This window comes from Dipodomys merriami, unplaced genomic scaffold (assembly GCF_024711535.1).
Source record: "Dipodomys merriami isolate MVZ:Mamm:240054 unplaced genomic scaffold, mDipMer1.0.p SCAF_12, whole genome shotgun sequence".
NCBI lineage: Eukaryota > Metazoa > Chordata > Mammalia > Rodentia > Heteromyidae > Dipodomys > Dipodomys merriami.
This window is the reverse complement of record NW_027202493.1, coordinates 15,679,859-15,703,823: the sequence shown is the minus strand read 5'-3', so window position 1 is coordinate 15,703,823 and position 23,965 is coordinate 15,679,859. Positions and strand designations below refer to the sequence as shown.

Below are 23,965 nucleotides of genomic sequence, written 5' to 3'. Positions count from 1 at the left end.
GCACCACCATGAGCAAAAAAGCCAACTAAGAATGCAGAAATATGAGGCAGACTCTAATACTGACACACAAAAATTTTAATATACATCCAGATATTATCTTTGTAAATTTGGGGACACAGAAAATCAAAATAAACCAGTAATACCGATAAAGCAAAATACAAATATCAGGGGCTGTTATTTCCTTCTGTAAAAGCCTTTGGAGAAAAAGACAAAAAGAACACAATTTCAAGTTGATGTTTGGGAAATGAACCCTAAGATGTGTATTCAAATGTTTGCTTTTTCTTTCATGCTACTGTTTCTAACACATTTATAAGATGATTTCTTTGTTGCTTTGTATGTCCCTCCCCCACGGTCTAACCCTGCTTTCACTGTATTTGATGTCGGTATAATTTGTGGAGGGGACGGGGAAAAACAAATCGTTTAAATAGGGATACAGGTGGACCCATTGCAACAATGAGATGTACAAGTCGTTATGTTGAAAATGAACTTTACAACTTTGGGGGGGGGAGGATTGGGTGGGGAGACAGGGAGAGGATGGGAAGGGCTGGGAAGGAGAAACAAAGGAGGAGGCTACAATGCTTGATAAGAAATGTACTCATTATCTTGCCCATGTAATTGTAACCCCTCTGTACAGTATTTTCAAAAAAAAATTGGAAAAAAATAAATAAAAAAATAAAATCTCCAACTAAAAAAAAAGAACACAATTTCATTATGTAAGGACAACATCTCCTAAGTGTCAGTATTTTGGTAAGATATAGTTTCATAGTATTACTCCTACTTAGTTTATTATCAGAATTATCAATTGCTGATAAGTTGCTGACTTATGTGTTTATAGCACCATCATATAAATCATGAGTTGCCAATATTTTCCTTTTACATACTTTGCCACATAGGTGCCCTTAACTGAATACTTTGAATAGTTAATAGAGTACTGTGCAAAAAGTTCATGTGTTAAATTTAAGATGTATATGAGGTAATCTTAATCTCCAAAAATATCATTATGCTATACAATGTTACAATGTTAATGGGATGACAATGATGCTCTTCAGAGCATTATTTTCTTTACCACAAATACTTGCTGGTTTTTTTTTGTTCAGTTAGCTGATTACAGTAAAAAAATCACTATAGCATAATAATATAATTTTGTCCAAATAAATACAGTATAAAGAACTGCTCATTTCCTCTGATAGCTCTATGCTTATAGGTTTAGTAAGTATAGAGATTGCTGTTGCTCTCTTCATAAAATTTTAATCTGGATATAGCAATTTAATTCTGGGAGGAAATTTAGTGGAATAATTTAAAGAGAAGGGATGCATGCTAAGAGAGAACTTCAGCAAGATCCCTAAGGCTAGAGGAAAGGTGAATTAATAAATTTTAAACAAAGACACCCAGTGGGTAAACTCAATTCTCACCAAGCCTATTTATTTAATAAATCAGAAAAAGTCTTTCTCTAATAAGTCAGATAAAATACATTTTTTTTACCAGTCCTAAGGCTTGAACTTAAAGCCTAGGCACTCACTGAGTTGTTTTGCTCAATAATAGCATTCTACAGCTCCACTTTTGACTCTTTAGTGGTTAATTAGAATAAGAGTCTCACAACATTTTCTGTCTAGGCTTTCTTCAAACGATGAGCTTCAGATCTCAGCTTCCTGAATAGCTAAGATTAATCATGTGTTAGGATTATAGGTTTGTGGCACCAATGCCTGTCTGCACTTGCAGTTTTGAAAAACACTTTTCTTTCCTATTTGGATATTTAATATGGTAATTATTTTTACACTTCTATTTTTCTTAAATTATATATATGTATGTATATATATATATGTATATATATACATACATATATCCATGTTCCTCTATTTTGCTAAATTTCATAGTTTATCTGGTAATTTAAGTGAAATCATTTGTTATTTCAAATTTAAACAAAAATATATATACATATATATGTGTGTGTATACATATATAATATTAAAAGTATAAATTTCAATTCCACCAATATATTTTAGCAAACATTTTATTTGTCAGTTGACTGAAATATGTTTTCATAATTCTCAATCATACACTCAAATGATATTATTTAATTAAGAACTTTAAAAGTATTCATGTTGAAATTTACCAGTAATTGAATCTAATCTTATATCTATAAATCTTTATATCTATAAAACATGCTGTTGGTATCAGAAATATATGTTCTTACTTAACTGTGTACAAACTGTGCATATACTGTGGGTATATAACTTGAAATAAATGATAGAATTGGAGAACTTCAGATATTATAAGTAGATACGTCTACTTATGGAGAAATGAAAGATACAAGTTTCTTAATTCAGAAACACTTTTCTTTCTTTTTTTCTGTCAGTTGTAGGGCTTGAATTCTGAGCCTGGGTGCTGTCCCTCAACTCTTCAGCTCAAGGCTAACACTCTACCACTTGAACAACAGCAGCACTTCTGGTTTTCTGGTGGTTTATTGGAGATAAGAGTCTCACAGACTTTCCTTCCTAGTCTGGCTTTGAACCGTGATCCTCAGATCTCAGCTTTCTGAGTAGCTAGGATTATAGGCATGAGCCACTGGCACCAGAAACACCTTTTTTTTTAAGGATCAATCTTTCTTTTTACAGGATTTATTATCTTTACATAGTAGTTGTACAAAACAGTTGCCATTTAACAAAGCAGTTTATGAATTTAAAATATCTAGATCAATGTCAGCCCTTTCAACATTATCACCAATTCCTCCCCTACAGAAACAACATTTTTGATTTGCAATAGAAAGAAGAGTAGTATGATTAGAGGCAAGGAGAGAATGAAATCAGGTATCATAGTTCTAGGCACTTGTGTTTCAACAGTGCAAATGTATTCTTAGCACTTTTAAATTACTTTTAAAAATCAATTCTTTTCAGGTTCCAGTTTATACATATAAGCAAAATCCTCCTTTGAAAGTGTGTGAATGTGTGTGCATATGTATTTTTTTGCTTAGTTAGAAGTGACAGTTTAGTTACTGGTTTGTCCTTGTTTACAATGCATTAATTTACCTTTCATAGCCCTAAGGATCCTATTGAAGTTTCTTCTGATCTCTTTACATTATTCCACCTAAATTTCCTCTCAGAATTAAATTGCTATCTAGTCAAAAGGGCCTAAAATAGCTTTAGGAAAATGTCTACAAAGTCTCTTATGCATACTCAGATCACAAATTCCAAATGCTAATCTTAGAGGACTTGTTATATGGTTCAAATGTAAGACATTTGCATAATCACATGAGATAGTAAAGGTGAGAATGATACTGGTAGAACTTCATCTTATCTCACTATCTAGTAGATAAGTTTCAGTAGTTTTACTAATATTGAGTGTCTTCATTTCTGACACATCCCAACTTTTAGAAAGCCTCATCTTACACAATGAATATTCAGTTAAAGTTGATTAGGTGAATGAAGGGACAATTCATAAATGATAACCTTACTTCAATCTTATATCAGCAAAATTTTTATTGTTATAATAATTATTGCTGTAATTTAATTATCTATGGCAGGCAATAGTAAAATTCTAATGTGAATAATCTTAGGGAAATAATGTCCTTCAAGAAACTATTTGGCTCATATGAACTAGTAATATTTAACCAGAGTTATATAAACTAAAAGAGAATTTTCAAGAAAAAACACAAATTCTACATATGACCTCACATTCTATAATTCACTTATCATTTCCACCTGAAAGTAAAATAATGTATATTAGTTTTATTTACATAGACTTTGTAACTCTTAATTATAGAGCAAATGATTTCTTGAGCAATTGATTAAGTAATTGGGTGTGTAACTAGATGCACATGTAATATGGAAATAGCTCAGGAATCCTTTGTCTTGTGACCTGATCAAGTATAAGAAGGATAGAAAGAAAAGAAACAGAAAACCCAACAAAGCAAATTAAGAAACAAAATAAAATATTCATGTGATATATACTTTCAACAATAAATGGTGATTAGAAGATTCATAAACTAAATCAATCTGTAGTTACAAAGATCGGAAATGGCTATTTTGTCATTATAGCTAAGGTGTTGATTTTATAATTTAAACTGAAAAAGTCCTTAACCATTTGGATTATGCCTAAAATATTTGTGTCAGGGATATACACGTATATGTATATGTATATATGTGAACACACATACACACACACACATATATATAATACACACCCACATATATCATCTATCTATATCTATATCTATATCTATATATATGTCTATATACTCCTGACAAAGAGAAGAAGAATGCACAGCTATATCTCTGGATGAAATCAATCAGGAGAGTTGGAAATGCTTATGTCTGATAGTTTGTGTGAGCTTATAAAGAACAGAAACATTCTTACACTGTCAAGTGATTAATATGAGACCCATAAATCTTACTTATTTCTCAACTAAAGTTTAGAATGATAAGCCATTAAGTAAATCACTAAAATAGACTTTTAGTAGCACCCAAATCTCTACAGTGTAATTTTATATTTGCTTTGCTTCTAGTTTGATCTTCTGTTGGATTTACTTATTTTATACATGTTTCCCAGGACAGTCCGCTGGTCTTACAATCTGACAGGAATGTGACAGTAAATGCAAGAAATCACATGGGGCAACTAACTGGACAGCTGACAGTAGGTGAGTGTTGTGAAAGAAGCTTGCTTTGGTTGTTTAAGTTGGAAAGATAAAAGCATGCAATTTCTCCAAAATATTGCTAGACCTCTCATTACACGCCAATTATCTCACACATTATTTGATGGATCATAAGCCTAGCTATGGTCTCCTTTAATTAGTGGGTATTACTCTTGTCAATGTGTTATTAGGAGGCTGAATTATAATTGTTTTGCTGGATATTAATCCTGAAATATGAAAATACGCCATTTTCTTAATAGTTGTTTTATAAAACATATGGAAGCATGGTATACAGACAAAAATGTCAAATGATATGACACCAGGAAGTTTATGCTTCCTATCCCTTAAGTGAATTATTTTCCAATAAACATGTTAGAAGCTACCCAATTGTTGTAAATACTAGATCTTAATACTTGTCAGTTAATTGTGATGTTTTTTAATATCCATACATTATGGTTTCTAGGATTTGAGTACTATTTTAAAGCTAAAATTATAAAAGATGTTATTTTATCAAATATATTTTATTACTAACTATATTTTATTTTAGTGACATATCACAATGCAAGATATTATTATTTGTCAAAAATTTTATAGGAAAACTGCAAAAATGTCCTAACTCTATACAATTATATGATGATTTGGCATGCGTGTCAAAATTAAAATAATATTAGAATGTTATATTGTGTTGGTTCTGTGTTGAAATGACTTAATGCCCACACTGTATTAATTTGTATTAGAAAGAGATGAAAAGAAATAGCTTTCAATTGTGAGGAGTGAGTTATTCTTATGTAGATGATATTTCAAAGTAAGTTACAGGAAATGGTAAAGTATGGCATTTAGAAAGATGAATATTTATGTTTACTTTCTAATAGATATCCAAAAGTTTTTAACATGCTATTTGTCCTACTGAGATCAATAAAGGAAACATTGGCAAAATATTTTTGTTTTGCAAACGTATATTTGTATTTTATTGATTTAATTAACTAATACTTGTAACTAGATTTTTTCATTAATATCATAATAATACTTTGTGATAAGTAAAAACATATCAGTTACGAGAGCAAGCTACACGTAAATTGAATAGAACACATACAAAAAAATCCATTAGCAACATGCAGCATGACAAGTCATACCAGCCTTGCAATGGGTGAGATTCTGAGCTTAAATTCCCATAGAGCCAAAAGTAAAAAAGAGAGACTGAAAAGAGGGGAAGAGGGGATGGAGGGAAGAGGGGATGGAGGGAAGAGAAGGGAAGGAAAGGAAGAGGAAAAGAAAAGAAAAAAGGAAAGGAAAGGAAAGGAAAGGAAAGGAAGTGAAAGGAAGGAAAGGAAAGGAAAGGAAAGGAAAGGAAAGGGAAAGGAAAGAAAGGAAAGGAAAGGAAAGGAAAGGAAAGGAAAGGAAAGGAAAGGAAAGGAAAGGAAAGGAAAGGAAAGGAAAGGAAAGGAAAGGAAAGGAAAGGAAAAGGAAAGGAAAGGAAAGGAAAGGAAAGGAAAGGAAAAGGAAAGAAAGGAAAGGAAAGGAAAGGAAAGGAAAAGGAAAGGAAAGGAAAGGAAAGGAAAGGAAAGGAAAGGAAAGGAAAGGAAAAGGAAAGGAAAGGAAAGGAAAGGAAAGGAAAGGAAAGGAAAGGAAAGGAAAGGAAAGGAAAGGAAAGGAAAGGAAAGGAAAGGAAGAAAGGAAAGGAAAGAAGGAAAAGGAAAAGGAAAAAGGAAAAAGGAAAGAAGTTCATTAGCCAGGCCTGGTGGTTCACCCCCTTTCATTCTTGTCACTCAGGAGAATGAAACCTGGAGGTTTTCATTTCAAGGCAACTCTAGATAATAAAGTCCATGAGACCCTAGCTTTAAAATAGCCAGTATAAAGCACGGCAGTAGGTATAGCCTACTGAAATAGCCCCACCCAAGCAAGCAAGTCTAGCAAACAAGTTTAGTAAGCATGAAGCCCTGACTTCCAATCCTGAAAAGAAGGAAATATATTTTTCAATGCAGATCTGATTCAGAAGCATCAGCCTTTCAACTTGAACATTAATGACAATTTATGACTGCTACTTTAGAATTTCACAAACACCTAGAGGAATAGTCCTAAACTGGGAAAGATTTTCCATGTGATTCTTTTCTTGAAGTTGAGAATTCTTAACATGGTAGAACTTTCTTGCACATTGAATTATTCTTACTAAAATGTCATTAGTGGAAATGTCACCATGTAAAATAAGCACACAAGACTATGTACTGAACTCCATTGTCAAATGCAATAGCTACATCATAATCCCTGCCTGTCACACAAAGGGGCAGTGGAATACAGGGAGTGTAATCACAATTCCATGAGTGTTTTACTGCAACCACTACAAAGAGGATATTGTGACTGTGTTTTAGACATCATCTCAAATTGTTTGTAATGTGCCATTAGCGTTTGATAAATGAGAGAAAAGAGGAAGAGTGAAAAAAGTTAAGCTTAATCTTTAAATGCAGCAAATTAATAAATTAATAATGCAGCCACTTATTTTCCTAGAGAGAAATACATTCTGCCCAGTGTGACTTAAACTGAAAACTAATCCATTCTTTGTTCAGTTGGAAAGTCTTTCTACTGCTTTATAATTGTCAGTAAACTTAGATCCCAAAGAAGTAGACTAAGGATAGATATGGGGAGATCATGTGTTGGTATTTGAAGTCAAACCATATTGTGTTACCTAATATTTGAACAGACCCACAAAAGAATTCAACTCTTCGAGACTTAGTGTTCTATCAACATAGGGAAGAGTGCTATGAAATCAATGAGTGATTTTAGAGTCTACAATGGGTAGGAAATATATCCCTTGGAATCTTATTATTCTGATGATGTTGACTATAATTATAGGTGCCATTTAAGTTACAAATGCACTTTTATTATGTGACAATTTTCATGCTGATATTCTATTACATGTATTTGTGACAGGAGTTAAGGTGGATATATTAAAATGATACATAAGATAGAAACAAAATACAAAATTATAGCATGTGTTGGGGCTGAAAAGGTGGCTCAGTGGTAGAGCGCTTGCCTTGCATGCATAAGGCCCTGGGTTCGATTCCTCAGCACCACATAAGCAAAAAGAAAAAAGCCAAAAGTGGCACTGTGGCTCAAGTGGTAGAGCATTGGCCTTGAGCTGAAGAGCTGAGGGACAGCACGCAGGCCCAGAGGTCAGGCCCCACGACCAGACCCAAAAAAACCCAAAAATTATAGCATGTGATTTTGATACATGGAACTTGAATCATAAAGGAAGAAATTTAGTTTACATAGCATTTGTACTCATAATTGAACTCAAGCTAAATAGACTAGGATCCTTCATTATTAGTGACTAATTAAATGTGTATTTTCATAAAACAGCTATTTTAATAATTTTTTCTGCTGCTTTTGTTTTCCCTGTCTTTTGTATGTGTTTGTTTGGGGACATGATCTTGATTATAACACTTATGATTTGGCAGTACTTAAAAAGTATATTAACAGAAAACTGACCAATAGCTATGGAGAGTAATTGCAGTTGTTCTGCATTTTCAAAATAAAACTGTTCTAATATTGACCAAATCTATCCATTAATGTGTGAAAAGTATAGTCGATTGCAGCATCAAAGCACACTTTGAACATTTCTAGATATTACTCCAGATTATAGTCTGAAAATATCTTTAATGTATTTCCAGGTATTTTTCAAAATATTATTATTATTCTAGAGAATCTGCTAATCATAGCTATGTATTCTTTGTTATGATCACAATTGTCTGCCAAGTGCATATTCATTTCCCTGTCCCCTACCTTTCTCCTTTATAAGCCTATTTTCCTCCTCATTTGATTCAGAAAGATGTGCATAATCCAGGTACTAGAAAGATTCAATGTGCTAATCTATCCAGGCACACCCTGAGCATGTGAAATCAAACTATCTCTATTCCAGTGAATATTAGAAAACAACTTGAACAAATTACCACATCAAGTATCATCAAACTAAATTTAAGTATTTAACAATTGGGTACAAAAGCAATTTGATGAATATTTTTATGAAACTCTGAAATAACATGGTTTTGCCAGACTGTAAACAGATATATTTTTAAAGTTTGTATTATTAGTACATTTTACCTCGAAAGTCATTCATCTTCAGTAGAGTACTTTATGAAAATACAATAATTTTGCTGGTTATAAAGATATATAATTAAGGAAAAAATCATTTTTGATCTTTTATATCTTGTCCTATTATACATTGTGAAAACAAATATGATCTTATAGAGCATAATTGGATTTATCTCTATAAAAAAATACCTATTGTTTAACACAAACAGTTCTTGATGATATGATGTGCATTATGTTAAACACTAAATGAAACACTGAGCCAGAGATACACTGGCAAAAGACTAAAGAGCAAACTAGTTATAGAAAGCTATTGTGAGTGGGCAAAAAACTTAGCAAGTTTATTGTTCCAACTTAATTCTGGAATAAACAGACAGTTGTACTAGCAGGAAATGATATGGGTTCTCTTAACTACTCATTAATTGTTATTAACTTTCACCTAATCTGAGATGTGAGAATCCAAAACATTAATAATTGTGGTTTGACATTTTGACTTCAGTAACAATATGAAATGATGAGAAACTTATGATTCTGTTTAAAATCTGAAGACGCCAATTCCATGTTAACTGAATCTTTACTCCTTCCTCCACCTCAGTACATCCCATCAAATCCACTATAGACTTACACGAACAAACATTTGCTTCTCTATTGTGTAAGAGCCAGGCAAGTCTTGAGAAGCCAAAACCAGTTCAGGCTTTAGAATGTATTTCTCATTTCCCAAACATAGAAGTGATTAAATATCAACTTTTGCTGGGCACTGGTGGCTCATGCCTGTAATCCTAGCTACTCAGAAAGCTGAAATCTGAGGATCACGGTTCAAAGCCAGCCCAGGCAGGAAACTCTGTGAGACTTTTATCTCCAATACACCACTAGAAAACAGGAAGTTGTGCTGTGGCTCAATCAGTAGAATGCTCACCTTGAGCTGAAGAGCGCAGGGACAGCACTCCGGCCCAGAGTTCAAGTCCCATAACCCACCAAATAAAAAAAATCAACTTTTTTATTGACTATGCCATATTAAAACTATTTTCCAGTTACCCACTATAGCAAAACAATCATCTATTAAAGTGAGCAGTGAGTAACATTAAATTTTAAGCAAAATTTGGTTACAGTTAAGACATTGCTATACAATAATGAACAGTAAGTGAGTTGGAAAACAATATGCAGTTTTTTAATGTTCCACAAATTTAAGTTAATCTTAGGTTTTTTCAGTGTACAATACAAAATCTGCTTGCTAGTAAGGCTTTTTGATTATAATTAAATGTTAGAGATGTAATAGCAAACCAGATTTTAAAAATGTAAGGTCAATGACAAAATATGGAAATATAAAGACTTTTACATAGCAGTCTTATTGGGCTTCACAATGGTAATTTTATGAGGATAATAATATGACCTTTATAACATATAAAATGTTTTATTAAGCATTTTTACTTATATACCATGATTTTCTCAGAGTCTAGTTTTAGGAAGAGGAAGGACGTTTCCTAACCATTATAGCATACTTTAATATCACAGATGCAGAAGCGAGCCAAATCCCAGCTATGACCTGCAGCAGGTTATCCCAGGCAGTTCTAGAGTTCCACGGAGCAATGCAAGAGTGAGTGTCCATCTCTAAGAGCAGATGTGAGAAGTGAGAAGGTGAAGGTTTTGGAATGTTCCCTGAAGCACAGTATGCATTATGTATAGGTTAGTGATTATCATTTTTATTAGATCTACATGTAGAGAACTACAGAGTTGAACAAGCCTCTGGGCTTGCCTTATCTACGAAATGAGTCTGCTTGCTAAATTGTCTGTATGGACTTTCCCTAGTCCCAGTCTCAAAGTGGAAAACTACATTTTACCATTAATGGAGAAAGTCAATTGACTAATCTACTAATACGTTATTACATTCCCCATGTATTTCTAAAGGAATCACATAATATCTGTTTTTTTATTTTCTGTCTTCATTGTCACCATTTAAGGTACTTTTATTTTAGTTTATTAACTTTTATTTCCTTTTTTTTTCACATTGTCAAAGACAGAATGAAAGGCCTCAAGCACTGAGCCTCCATCTAGCAGAGGTACTTAATCTTGCATGCAAATGTAAGATAAAGATAATAAAGTAGTAGTATAAAATCAGGATCCTGGTTATGTACTTATTCTTTCATCAAACCCTGGCTTAACAACAAAGGAAAAACTCTTTAAGGAAATTAAATCCACAAAATAATTCAAGTTCAATCAGCTTATTTTGTCAATACTAACCATTAACATGCTTTGTTCCTAAATGAATGGAAAATGTAGATGAGAGTCTCATAATAAATATTTAAAGACCCTTAAAATGACATGTAATCTTGTGTTAAAGCAATTACTATGAACACCTGGGAACTGCTTAATTGACTACAGATGGTGTAGGACATATTAAAATGTAGAAGGTTACAGATTATTCTTGTGTTGCAAATTTATGTTTTTTGTCTTTGACTTCTTTTGTTTTAACTTAGGCAGTATTGTATTGGTCTGAGACAAGTTAATAAAAATGGATAGTTTATGTAAAATATGCTACACAAATCTTGAAGCTCAGGCTAAAAATACACTTTGGTTTAATGCTTACAGGTTCATTTTAAACTATTACTGTATTATTCAATTTGAGTTCATTATTAATCATTTAATTAATGACCTAATATCATTTAAATCAATATTAATTGGCTTAATCTTAATCAGTTTGAGAACATACAAATGGAAGCAGATGTTTACTATATATTCAGATGACACTCTTAGAACTGGAAACTTCAATTTGTGTAACACAGGTGTAATGAAAATCAGAAGGAACTATACTAATATGTATGTTTCAAAAGAATTATAGTATAGATGACTGATATTCCATTTTCTCCTCCTGAAACATTCAATTTTCTTTGTACTGAGTACTTTAAAAGTGGAAGAGTGTATTGTCTTGCATATTGAAACTCCCAATTATTTTTAGATGTGAAAGTAATCAAGAAATACTACTTTTTACTTCCTGAAAGACCTAGATCAAAATATAACAATGGTGATTTGGGGATACTTTAACATTTAAGTACTCCATGCTCTTATCTAAGATTGATCATTACTGTTCTATTGGCCCACCTCTTCGTAGCAGTGTTGAAGTTACCTTAAATGATTTTTTCAAGGCCAAAAGTAACCTATCTGCTAATAGCATCAACCTTCAAATAACCAGAGATAAGAATGACATGATTGATAGGAAATGTCTGAAGTTCTCTCTATCCAGAAGAAAATATGTCTCAAAATATGGTTTGTGGTCATAATGATTGTAGCTGTCTGAGAAACAAATTGAGTCTTGAGTATATAGAAATGAGAGTAGCAGGAGAATGCTAAATAGAGCTTTGATTAAAAGACTAATCATAAAAGTGATATATTTGAGCACTCCCTAGGTCAGCAGTCTCCTTAAATCATTGTGAACGGAGATAGTAGGACTAGAGCAGTAGCTCTGTGTTCCAGAACTTACCTAAGTGCATGAGTGTTATGTCCTGAGCTCCTCAAAGAAAGAAGATAATAAAAGTTTTCTCAGCCGGGCGCTGGTGGCTCACGCCGGTAATCCTAGCTACTCAGGAGGCTGAGATCTGAGGATCGCGGTTCAAAGCCAGCCCAGGCAGGAAAGACCGTGAGACTCCTATCTCCAATAAACCACCAGAAAACCGGAAGTGGCGCTGTAGCTCAAGTGGTAGAGTGCTAGCCTTGAGCTGAAGAGCTGAGGGACAGCCCCCAGGCCCAGAGTTCAAGCCCCACGACCGACAAAAAAAAAAAAAAAAAAAAAAAGTTTTCTCAATACACAAATACCAAGAAATAATTATTTCTAAGACAACATTGTGAAGGAAATCATTAAAAAAGATAACCATTTTATAAACTCCCTGATTATATAAGTATGAATATTTTTTGTGTTTACATTTTAAGAAGATTGGAATGAAAGCATAGTGGACATGATCACAAAAGCTTGTTAAAAGTTAAAATGTAAAAAACAATTAGAGAAGAATAGCTTCAGACTCTAGGTATTTAACTATATCTTAAGCTCCATGACTTACCAGAAATTAATGGGTCCATAGGTTTATATACTGCTTATAATGAGGCTAGCTTTATAAAACCTCAGGACTACAGATGTACTTGCATTTGTATGTAACTGACTCATTAAATGCAATTTTATGTTCACATTAAGAATTTTGCCTGGGAATTCAGTTAATGAGGCATAATGTTCACAAATATAAGGTTATAAGGCTAATTATCAAAAAAAATCTAGAGGTAGAAAGCTTAATACAACTTAAGGGTTTATATGTACACAGAAGATTGCTTACTGCAGGTTAGTGGATCTAGATGAAGCCATAACAAAGCCAATATTTCTAGAAATAATACTAAATATCTAGTCATAGAGAAAAGAGATAAACAGGAGATACTATTTATGAATGTGTAGTGAATGAACTTCTTTCTCATAGGCTTCAGGTTGAATTTTGTGGCCATTTTAATAAATAATCTTAGAGAAAATCATAGTCAGATAATGTGTACATTATCCAGCTTCCTTCCTTGGTGATGGAATCTAGCAGACTTTATTGCCTTGGATGGTCTGTTTTCAAAAGCCTTCTAATCTCAGCCTTCTGGATAGTTTGGCATGAATGGCATATTCCACTGTGTCCGCCTCTATGTTGAGTCTTATGAACGCTTTTGCCATGGTTGCCTTTGAAACACAATCCTTTTTATTTAGCCTCTCAAGTAACTAAGACTTAGTCATGAGCCACTCATCCCCCAGTCTGTGAGCTACTTTTATTTTTATTTTTTTTTCCTTTTTTATTTTTTTTATTTTTATTTTTTTAAATTTTATTTTATTTTATTTGAGAACATACTGTACAGAGGGGTTACAATTACATGGGCAGGATAATGCATACATTTCTTACCAAGCATTGCAGCCTCCTCCTTTGTTTACCCTTCACCTCCCTTCCCAGCCTCCCCCATCCCCCCAACCCAATCATACCCCCCTCCCCCCCACACACCGACATTGTAAAGTTGGTTTTGACATGACATTTTGTACTTCTCATTGTTGCAACAGGTCCACCTGAATCCTTAAACGACTTGTTTGTCCCCATCTCCTCCACATGTTATACTGACATCAAATATAGTGAAAGCGGGGGTTACACTGTGGGGGAGGGACATACAAAGCAACAAAGAAATAATCTTATAAATGCGTTAGAAACACATGCATGAAAGAAACGAAAACATTAAAATACATATTTAAGGGTTCATTTTCCTAACATCACATTATCTGACCTTTTCCGCTTGACTCAAACCTATACTAGATATTGCAAATAAGGGAAACCATGGGACCTATGTTTCTTTGGGCCTGGCTTACTTCACTTAATATAATTTTTTCCAAGTTTTTCCATTTCCTAACAAATGGGGCAATGCCATTCTTTCTGATGGAGGCATAGAATTCCATTGTGTATATATACCACATTTTATTGATCCATTCATCTACTGAGGGGCATCTGGGTTTGTTCCATATCTTAGCTATGGTAAATAATGCTGCAATAAACATAGTTGTGCTGGTAGCTTTAGTGTGGTCTTGTTTGTAAACATTTGGGTAAATGCCCAAAAGTGGGATTGCTGGATCATAGCGAAAGACTTAAAGAGAAGCTTCTCTGAAGAAGAAAGAAGGATGGCCAATAGACACATGAAGAAATGTTCAACATCCCTAGCCATAAAAGAAATGCAAATCAAAACAACATTTGAGATACCACCTCACTCCAGTTAGAACAGCAAAAATCAAGAACTCTAACAACAACAGATGCTGGAGGGGATGTGGACAGAAAGGAACCTTACTTCATTGTTGGTGGGAATGCAAACTTGTTCAACCACTTTGGAAAGCAGTATGTGAGCTACTTTTAACTGCATTCACAAATTCATTAGCAAAGTAATTCTCACAAATGTATTGTGAGCTAACATATCTTATGGATAAAGGTTCTACTATTATTTCCTTAAAAATCAAATTGTCAAATTAAAAACTAAAAGACAGCAGAAATAAGAATAAGAATAATTCATAAACAAAGATTATCAAAAATTCCATTAGCTCAGAAAACCAAATAAAGTTGCCATTCCATAAATTTACACAAAGGACCATCCTATGATCCAGGAATTCTACTTGTGGAGTTTTCCCAGGTTAAACAGAAACTTACATTTTTATGATATAGTTTATATAAATATTTACCCCAGTTCTATTCACAATTTACACACACACACACACACACACACACACACACACACACACACACACCACAAGAAAAAAAACAGAATCAGCTCACATATTATTATCATGTGAACAGAAGTGAGTAGACGTGATCGATGGTACACATGGTTGGTGGAACATTCACACAGACAAATGTTACTCAACAATTAACCACAAGGATGAAAAAAGGCAACAAAAAAAATGACATGTTGCCAAATAAAGTAAAGCCTTTGACTCTCTACTATTGGCCGTATTTATATGGTATTATCAAAAAGACAAAGCTACTCCTACGGCTTCACTTTGCTAGAGAAGTCAAGACTGATATGACATGGGTAACTATAAAGAAAGGTGAGCTGTAGAGATTCACACGCTTAGTGCCTGATGCCCATCAATGTAGCTCTTGTGAAGGATGTGATTATAACAGCAGAAGGACTTCAGGATTGAAAGATCATACCACCAGTCATGCATCCAGTATGACTTAGGACACAAAGCTAATTCATAATCCCACTGAGACATGTCCAGTGACCTAAGGACTTCCCAGTAGTCTCAACCTCTAAAAGTCCCACCAATTCCACATTGCTATTCAGAGGAACAGGCCTCCAACATATGAAACTGTGGGGAAAGAATGACAGGGGATATGTGGTGGAGATTTGTCCATATAGAGAGGGTAGCCTGCTGGATCTGCACTCTATTGGCTGGTGATGGTGGTCACACAGTTACATAAATCTTTCATAATTCATCGAAGTCTCTATCAAAAGGCAGTATTAACAATATGGAAGTTTTTTTCTTATCCACAGGTGATGTTTTGCAGGAATCCAAGTCTGAAACTAGAAAGAGCACTGAACCTTATAATGGAACAGTTATTCCTAAACATAAAAGTAAATGCTTTTTTTTTTTTTTACCATGTTAAGCACTTGATGTCTAGTGTGGTTTTGCCTTTTAAGTCATGACAGCTAACTTAGCATGCATTTCTTTTTCCTTCCCCATGATTTCAAGGAGACAAGATTGATTTTTTTTTTGTAGATCTTAATGGCCTCAGCTTACAATGTTTTTTACTCCCCTGATAAAGTTGAAAGCACACAATTTTTCACTTAAGGATCCAACATTCCCCTTTATGTAGGAAATGAAAGTGACCACGTTGATTTCAAATTGCTGGCATCATTATTAGTGTCCTTTAGGGCCATTATTAAGTGAAATAAAGGTTACTAGAAGGCAAGTATTATATTTATCCAAAAGACCTGCTGAGTAAGGAATGAGTAGATAATATCTACAATGATACTTGCTAGATAAAGGAATGGTTGACATTATGGGTGAAGCAGTGTGAGATTTCATCATATTGAATGGAAAAGCAAGCATTTGAAAACTTAGGTATTGTAGACTTCTGAAAACCATGGAATATTTTTGTATCACAGGGGGTTGGGGTAATTGAATCCAAAGAAAATAAAATTATTAACAAGCGATTACAACACGTTAACATGAAATACAAAATAATCATTTATATAGCTGAAAATAAATTCAATAAACAAGCTTTCTATTACATAGCTCATTAATATCCGAATATCCGCACATTTTCCATGCAACTTATATAACAGAAATACTGTCCTTAAGATATAGTGGGAAATCCAGATTGTACCCTTCTTATAACCTTACTTGTGGAATGTGTAATTTCATTATCTTGTTTTCCCCAAGATCTAATAAATATTTTATTTTAGCCTTCATTTTGATGATATAATTTTCAGACATTTGTCTCAATAACAATTTTATTTTCTTGATCAAGTTTACTTCTAATATGCAAAAGCTTCCACAATTTTTGTACTCTGATATTGGAATTTCTAGATGTTTGTAATCTTCTCAATAATAGTATTCTGTATGATTGCATTACTTGTATTTTATTTATTTTTTTGTCAGTCCTTGAACTCAGGGCCTGGACACTATCTCTGAGCTGTTTTGTTTAAGACCAGCACTTTTAACACTTGAGCCACAGCTCCACTACTGGCTTTTTGGTGTTTGATTGGAGATAAGAGTCCACATACTTTCCATGCCTGGCCTGGCTTAAAACTGTAATAATCAGATCTCAGCCTTCTGAGTAGCTAGGGTAACAGGCAAGAACCACAGGCACCCAGCTCGTTATCTGTATTTTAGGTAATAGCATTGCTTCTTGAAACAAAATCTCTTCTACTTATTCATGAGCAAACAGATCTTTTTTTAATTTAATTTTATTGTCAAGGTGGACGTACAGAGGGGTTACAGTAGCATATGTAAGATGAGTACATTTCTTGTCAAACATTGTTATCCCCTCAGATCTTGATAAATTACTTCAAGAAACATTCAATGAGCCTATTCTTTAGATAGATAAGGAATATAATAAAGGCTTACGTGCTAATCAGGTTCGTATAATTACTATTTTTAAGGTGTGTGTGTGTGTGTGTGTGTGTGTGTGTGTGTGTGTGTGTGTGTGTGTGTGTGTATTGGGGTTTAAACTCAGGGCATTGTACTCTCCTTGGCTTTCTCTCTGAGGGCTGTTGCTGTATACTTGACCCATGCCTCCATTCTGGTTAATTGGACATAAGACTATCTTGGATCTGTCTATTCCTGCTGGCTCTTATCTCAATCTTCAGATCCCAGCCTCCTGAGTAGCTAAGATTGTAAGTTTGAGCCACAGGTTTACAATTTTTATTGAAATAACCAAACTCTCTTCACTTATTGAAAATAAATTTAGATTCATTTAACTTACTTATTGATCTTAACATTGATAAATATGAATTGAAAATAATTTTGAGATATCGCTACCACTAAGGCTGGTCTCATGTTTTGTTCTGCATCTTTTTTATATGGCTAATTTATATATTATAAATATGCAAACAAATCACAAACTATCCCTCGATATTCTTTTCATATTTCTTTTTTTTCTCCTATAAAATGCAGTCATCTGGTATTTTCTGTTTGCTTTCCTTTTTCTTATTTTGGCTGTCTGACTTACAAATGTGCTTATTTCAAGCTCAATGTGAATGAATCTACAGCTGAATACTTAAAATGATAACATTTCTGACTCAATGTATAGTACCAATAGGTAGTGTTCGCTCAGCTTCCCTTGAGTACCATATTCCATATTTGTAGAGAATTTTTATAACTTATTTCAACTCATTTTCCCTTCAAATAATCAGCTCTGTTTTCTGTTTCTCAACCATAATCAACTGATATTTCAAATAGTCTGTATTTTTTCTAGGTTGTAATGTTTTTGAGTGTAACTTTTTAGGATTTACTCTTCTTTTGGGTAAGATGTTAAAAATGCAAATAAAAATTACCTACTTCATTCAGCTGTTGAAATCACGTTAATCATAAGTAGAAATGGATAAATGTAAATAATGTATAACTACTCAAAATTGAACATATTCCATTGACTAAATTACATGGTTCTTAGGAATAAGTAGCTTCAAAGGAGAAGGCACTTCGCATATAAAAGAAACTATTTCTCTAAAGCTGCTATAGTGCCAAACAAGTTCATTGTGTCGCTGGCAGCACACAGAAAATGATGAATACCAAAGTACCATTTCAAAATAAGCCAAAGATTTTTTTTGGCATAGAAACATTTAATAGATTGAAGGACATGGTTGTAGAGTCACGGTATAAGTGAAAAGAACAAATATTTTTGAAATAAATTTGATGAGATTTTCAAGGGAAGAATAGGATGTGGCATTAGATGTAATTTAATGATAACTATAATCTTAAATGGGCTCTCTGGCCTCTTTCCATTTTCTCCTTTCTGTGCTTCTATCTCCTGGCTATTTTGTAGCTTTTATGGTAACATGTTAAAAGCTTCAGATTATCAATAGTCTGAACATATATATGTACATATTTCATATATATTGGAATATTTTCTGTGTAGCTGGCATAATCAAAGTAGTTAAAATAAAGATATATTAGCCTAATGGAGTTTTCACAGATATAATTCAAAAAGCACAAAGTTACATAATCTGTAGTAATTGGGGAACTGAGTGATGTATAAAGTCATGAAAGGTATAATTAGAAAATTTCAGTGCAGTTCTGACTCACTCTCCTTGCATCCCTATAGCCTCCTGAAATAAAGATTTTTCCAATATGTTGACCCCAAGTTCACACCCAATATATCTACTCATATTAATTCTATCTGTTCATAAGTAAAATATTAGAACTTGGTAGAGTGTCACATCTGTTCTTTTTCTGTCCTTGGTATGTATATCTCCTAATAAATTTGTGTCTGGGTATATTAAATGCTTATCTACTCTGTCAGAAAACATAATTTCTGTATCTAAGTACTAGGTTTAAGTTAACAAGACAGCTGGGTCTATGTTAAGTCATTTTTCATGTAAATGCAATATATCTGGACATTCTTTTAGAAAGTTCCTTTCAGTTTTGAGCCATCGGTAGCAGAGAAGTCTGAACAATTCACTTCACCATGTAAATTCAATATAACTGATAAATGTATACACTCCCAGCTTTACTAGAGGAAAAGTATACTTACTAAGGAAAGTATAGTTACGTTGGCCTGGGTTTCCTGGAAAGAGAGAAGGCGATTTCTAGGTGTAAGCAGTTTATAGGGAAATAGCTTGAAGATTTGCTCTTGTAAAGGATCTGAAAAGAAAGGACAGTATTGGGAAGACATTGAATTTGCACCCTGTAAGTTGTCCCCAAGGAGGAAAGACTTTTGTGCAACTAAAAGTTCAGCATCAGACCATACTGGCAAGGGAAACAAATAATCATCATAGCTGGGTGTCAGTGGCTCACACCTATAATCCTAGCTATTCAGGAGACTGAGATCTGAAGATCATAGCTCAAATCTAGCCCAGGCAGTAGTGTCTGTGAGACTGTTATCCCCAATTAACCACCAAAAAAAACAAAAGCCAGAAGCTGTGGCTCAAGTGGTACAGCACTAGCTTTGAGCAATAAAGCTGAATGACAGAACCCAAAACCTGAGTTCGAAAGTCAGAATCTGTAACCTGCTCCCTTCCCCAAAAAAAGCCTCATAATGAAGAACAGGATTCTGAAGCCAGAATACCTACATTTAATTCTTAGGCTGCCATTTACAGGCTGCAGGATTTGTACCATTACTTCACTCGCATGTACTATCAAATGGCTATAATATAGATATTTTGATAATTAGATGAGTTCATTCAGGTGACGATCTTAGTACATATTAAATAGTATGGAAGTAATAGCTGCTATCATGATTAATGTTAGTACTATTTATTTATCCATGGGAAACCTCAAAAGATAGATTTTACTCAAAAAGTATCCACTTTTACCTTGTATGGTGTGCATGATATGGTCGAAGGTAGACTTTAAATATACCATCTTAAGTTTATTAGGAGTTATTACTTGATTTATTGGCATAGTCAGGAACTTGTGTGGGTCATGACTTTCAAGAGACAGCTGCTGGGTGCTAAGCACAGTTAAATTACCCAGAGCATCTGGCCCCTTAACAAGTCACTGACAGGAGATTAAGGTTTTGTATTTAGTCCGTCTTAGATTTCTGACATTCCAGTGGCTCACTAATTCTCACAAAAAAATAGTATTCTAGATGTGATCAAATTTAAGAGGAACATAAAATGAATAGTGAATTTAATCCTTTTACTAATTTATTTCACGTTAATACTTACCAAAAATAGGTAGTAAATAGCAATCTGAACTTTGTAATGTACCTCTATATCAAATAAAATGATCAAGAAATATGAAGCAATTCTAATAACATAATATTAGCAGAATAATCTAATTTAAATAAAAAACAAGCCTTTAATATATATATATATATATACATCAAATATTACAAGTACAATAATTAATACAGTGTAGGCTTAGTATACTAGGAAAAAATCAAGAATAGTAAAACATGTAATAAGTCCAGAAAAAAATGACACTATAATTTCAGCTGAGATGGATGTGTTTTCAAATCACTAATAAAACAACCAAATGAGGCTCATTTTAGCAGTGAACAATTGAGAATCTAAAATTTAATTCTCCATTCATGAAAGAATAAACAAACCAAAGAATGGATATTTCATTTTTAACTTCAATGTATTAAACTTTGGGGAAATTAATCTATTAATTGAGGTTTCTGATTTTGGTTTGGGAAAACATTTCAGAATATATATACATATTTATATACATATACATATATACATATACATATACACACATACATATATATGCACACATATGTACTATGCTAAGAACTACGGTGAAAAGATTTATTGGTTTACATGTATATGTTAAAAATTTACTAATTGTCAGTGATAACAAAATTGACTCTTCATTGCATCAACTAAAGAACCATTATAAGAGTTGGGATAGTAAGAAACTTCCTAGGGAAAGTCATGGTTCTTCAGTTTCTTAGCTCCTATTTTGGTATATAATCCCACTCAGATCCCATTGTCTTTATTGAAATTTAAACTGTGCTATCCTAAGGGACTAAACTTACATGATCTCCATAATAATTAGATCAATCGGTGTATATAAGAAATGTGATGCTTACAAAGTAGAAGCCGTTCTATTATCTGTTCTCACTAGTATTTATGACAATAAATTCTGTTCATTACTTTTACTGATTTAAAAAGCACTTAGCCCTATCATGTCTATGCTAGGAATAGATATACAATGAAAAAGCAATACAACAGTATTGCTTTCGGTGGCCATCAGAGTTGTTCATCTGTCAGTCAATCATAAAACTACATATATGTACATGTATATATATATAAATGTACATATATGGTAAGCAAATAATTTTAAGATTGATAGTTTTCCAACATATGAATTCCCTGTTGAGAACTATATTTTTCCCAGAATTAGATTAAGTGGACTTTTGCAATACATGTACAAATATACATAACAGCACATATAGAGGTCATGCTTGTGTTTTATCTATATATCAAGTCTATAGAAGAAAATATTTGCATTTACTGGCTGTGGATATTAGATTGTATGCTATTTGCAGTAATGACCTCTCTTTTATTCTTGATTCTGGTGATTTGTGTCTTTTCTTTTATGTCTTTGTCTATCTTACAGATTTATCAATTTTTTTCTCCCAAAAAATCGTTTTCAATTTTTATTGATCTTTTTTCTGTACTCTTTCTTTGCTTTTATTTTCATTGATTCCTGGTCCTTCTGTTCAGAATTTCCTTCTTTTAACATTTTGGGGATTATTTTGCTTTTCTTTTTGATGTCTTGAGGTAAAAACTTATTCCAGTCCTTACTTTGCTCCTTCAAGGAGGACATAGGTCTTACAAATTTCTCAGTTGTCATGTACTGAGAACTTTGTAAGTCATCACACATTTTTGTCTTAAGTGTCCATTTTCATTTCCTTAGATATATTTTACATATTTGAACTTTTTCCATTGTGCATTTTATAAATATGTTATATAAGAGATAGCCTGCTATCTCTCTACTATTAATTTCTATTTTGATCCTGTTAGAAAACATTGTCTGCATAATTTTATAAATCTATAAAGGTGTGTGTAAAAACTTAAGATATGATCCATATGATAGATTCTCAAGAACACTTGAAAAAAAATATGCACCTGAATTCTGTCTGGTGATGGCAGAGACATCCTATTTGATAACATTCTTCAGTTTTTCTATATCTTTGAGATATTCTGTTCCCTAGTTCTATGAATTGTTGAGAGTTTGGCAATTATAACTTGTGGATTTGACCTATTTTGGAGGCTTTTTGTTTGTTGTATAGTTACTTACAGTCTTTTGTCTTTATATGGGCTGTGACTTTTATATTGTTGTTATAATGCTCCTTGCCTCTTTTATGTTCTTTGCACTCAAGTCTTACATTTATAGAGACAATGGTTATTTGGTTTTCTTTATTCCTACTTTCAGAGCTATCTTTCATCTTTTCAATCTAGGTAACATACTTGTGTGTTTCAAAGAGATTTCCCTGTCAAATACTATTCTTATAAAGGTTTATATTTCAAAACCAGCTCTAGCTCCAATATCTGAACCACCTCATTATTGGCTTCACTTGAGTTTTCTACTCAAGCTGTGATTTTCAAGATCACACCTCATGTGTCACATTATAGATATTAACTTACAAAACATCAATTTATTGAAATCTATTTCAGTAGGCAGCCAACGGTATACATTTAGTTTGTAGAGGCCAGATTTGTTAAGGAATGTGCTTTCAATGAAAATTTAGTTTCTGATCCTTGGAAAGTTTGTTTCTTTGTCCAATTGACTTTGCTCAATCTCCTGCATGAGGACAACTGACATCTCTTAGGAAATAGTGGTTCCTTCAGTGTTCATAGATAAAAGGTTGGGATGCAAGCCCCATAGGAGTGATAGGTGGCTCACCCCACAAGTTTTACATCTGCCTTTGTCCCCCAGGCTTTCTACTGGGTCTAATTAGCAAAGGAAGGCTCAATGCAAGTTACCTTTTGCTTCCTGGAGGAAGATTAAGAAATACCACCTCTGGATTACCTTGTGTTGTGCTATGGAGATCTAAAATACAATGAACTGACAACACAGACCTGACCTTCAAGAGGTAAAGAGAACAATAATGCAGACATAGAAGACATAATTAATGATCACTATCTTACACTGATATAGATCAAACAAAGGTCTCCCATTTCCTCACCTGGAGACTGAGACCCAGAACGAGTTGGAGAAGGCACACCTGTGTCCCACTGGATTGCAGAGAAATCATTGTGTCTCCTGCCTGTGCTATTCTAGACATGTGGCTATTAGCAAATTTGGACAATTGCTATGGAATTATTTGGGGAAGTTTGTAGGGGTTGACAGGCAAAACTGCTGGACTCTGACACTGTGGAGAATGATACTGGAAAAGCTGTACATGCTGCAAGAATCATGGATGAAGATATCCATGTTTCAGGAGCCAAGGAGCATGAAGAGCTGGCACAGTAGAGCAGCATACAAATGAACTTCATTGCTGCCGTGTCCCTGCAGCGCCCTCTACCGACAAAATGTAAGAAACACTAGCTCTCTAACAAACCAAAGGATGAGATCCAAGTCCCTTTTCACAGATA

The 23,965-nt window shown here is 33.5% G+C and overlaps 1 protein-coding gene across 1 annotated transcript in view; it reads left to right on the top strand.

The window, feature by feature from the left end:
• Positions 1-23,965, top strand: part of Sgcz (sarcoglycan zeta) — an 874,745-nt gene that overhangs the window by 784,423 nt on the left and 66,357 nt on the right. Inside the window, exon 4 of the mRNA XM_070015959.1 lies at positions 4,546-4,633. Within this exon, the coding sequence (XP_069872060.1) occupies positions 4,546-4,633 (88 nt within the window). The remainder of the gene's footprint in view (positions 1-4,545; positions 4,634-23,965) is intronic.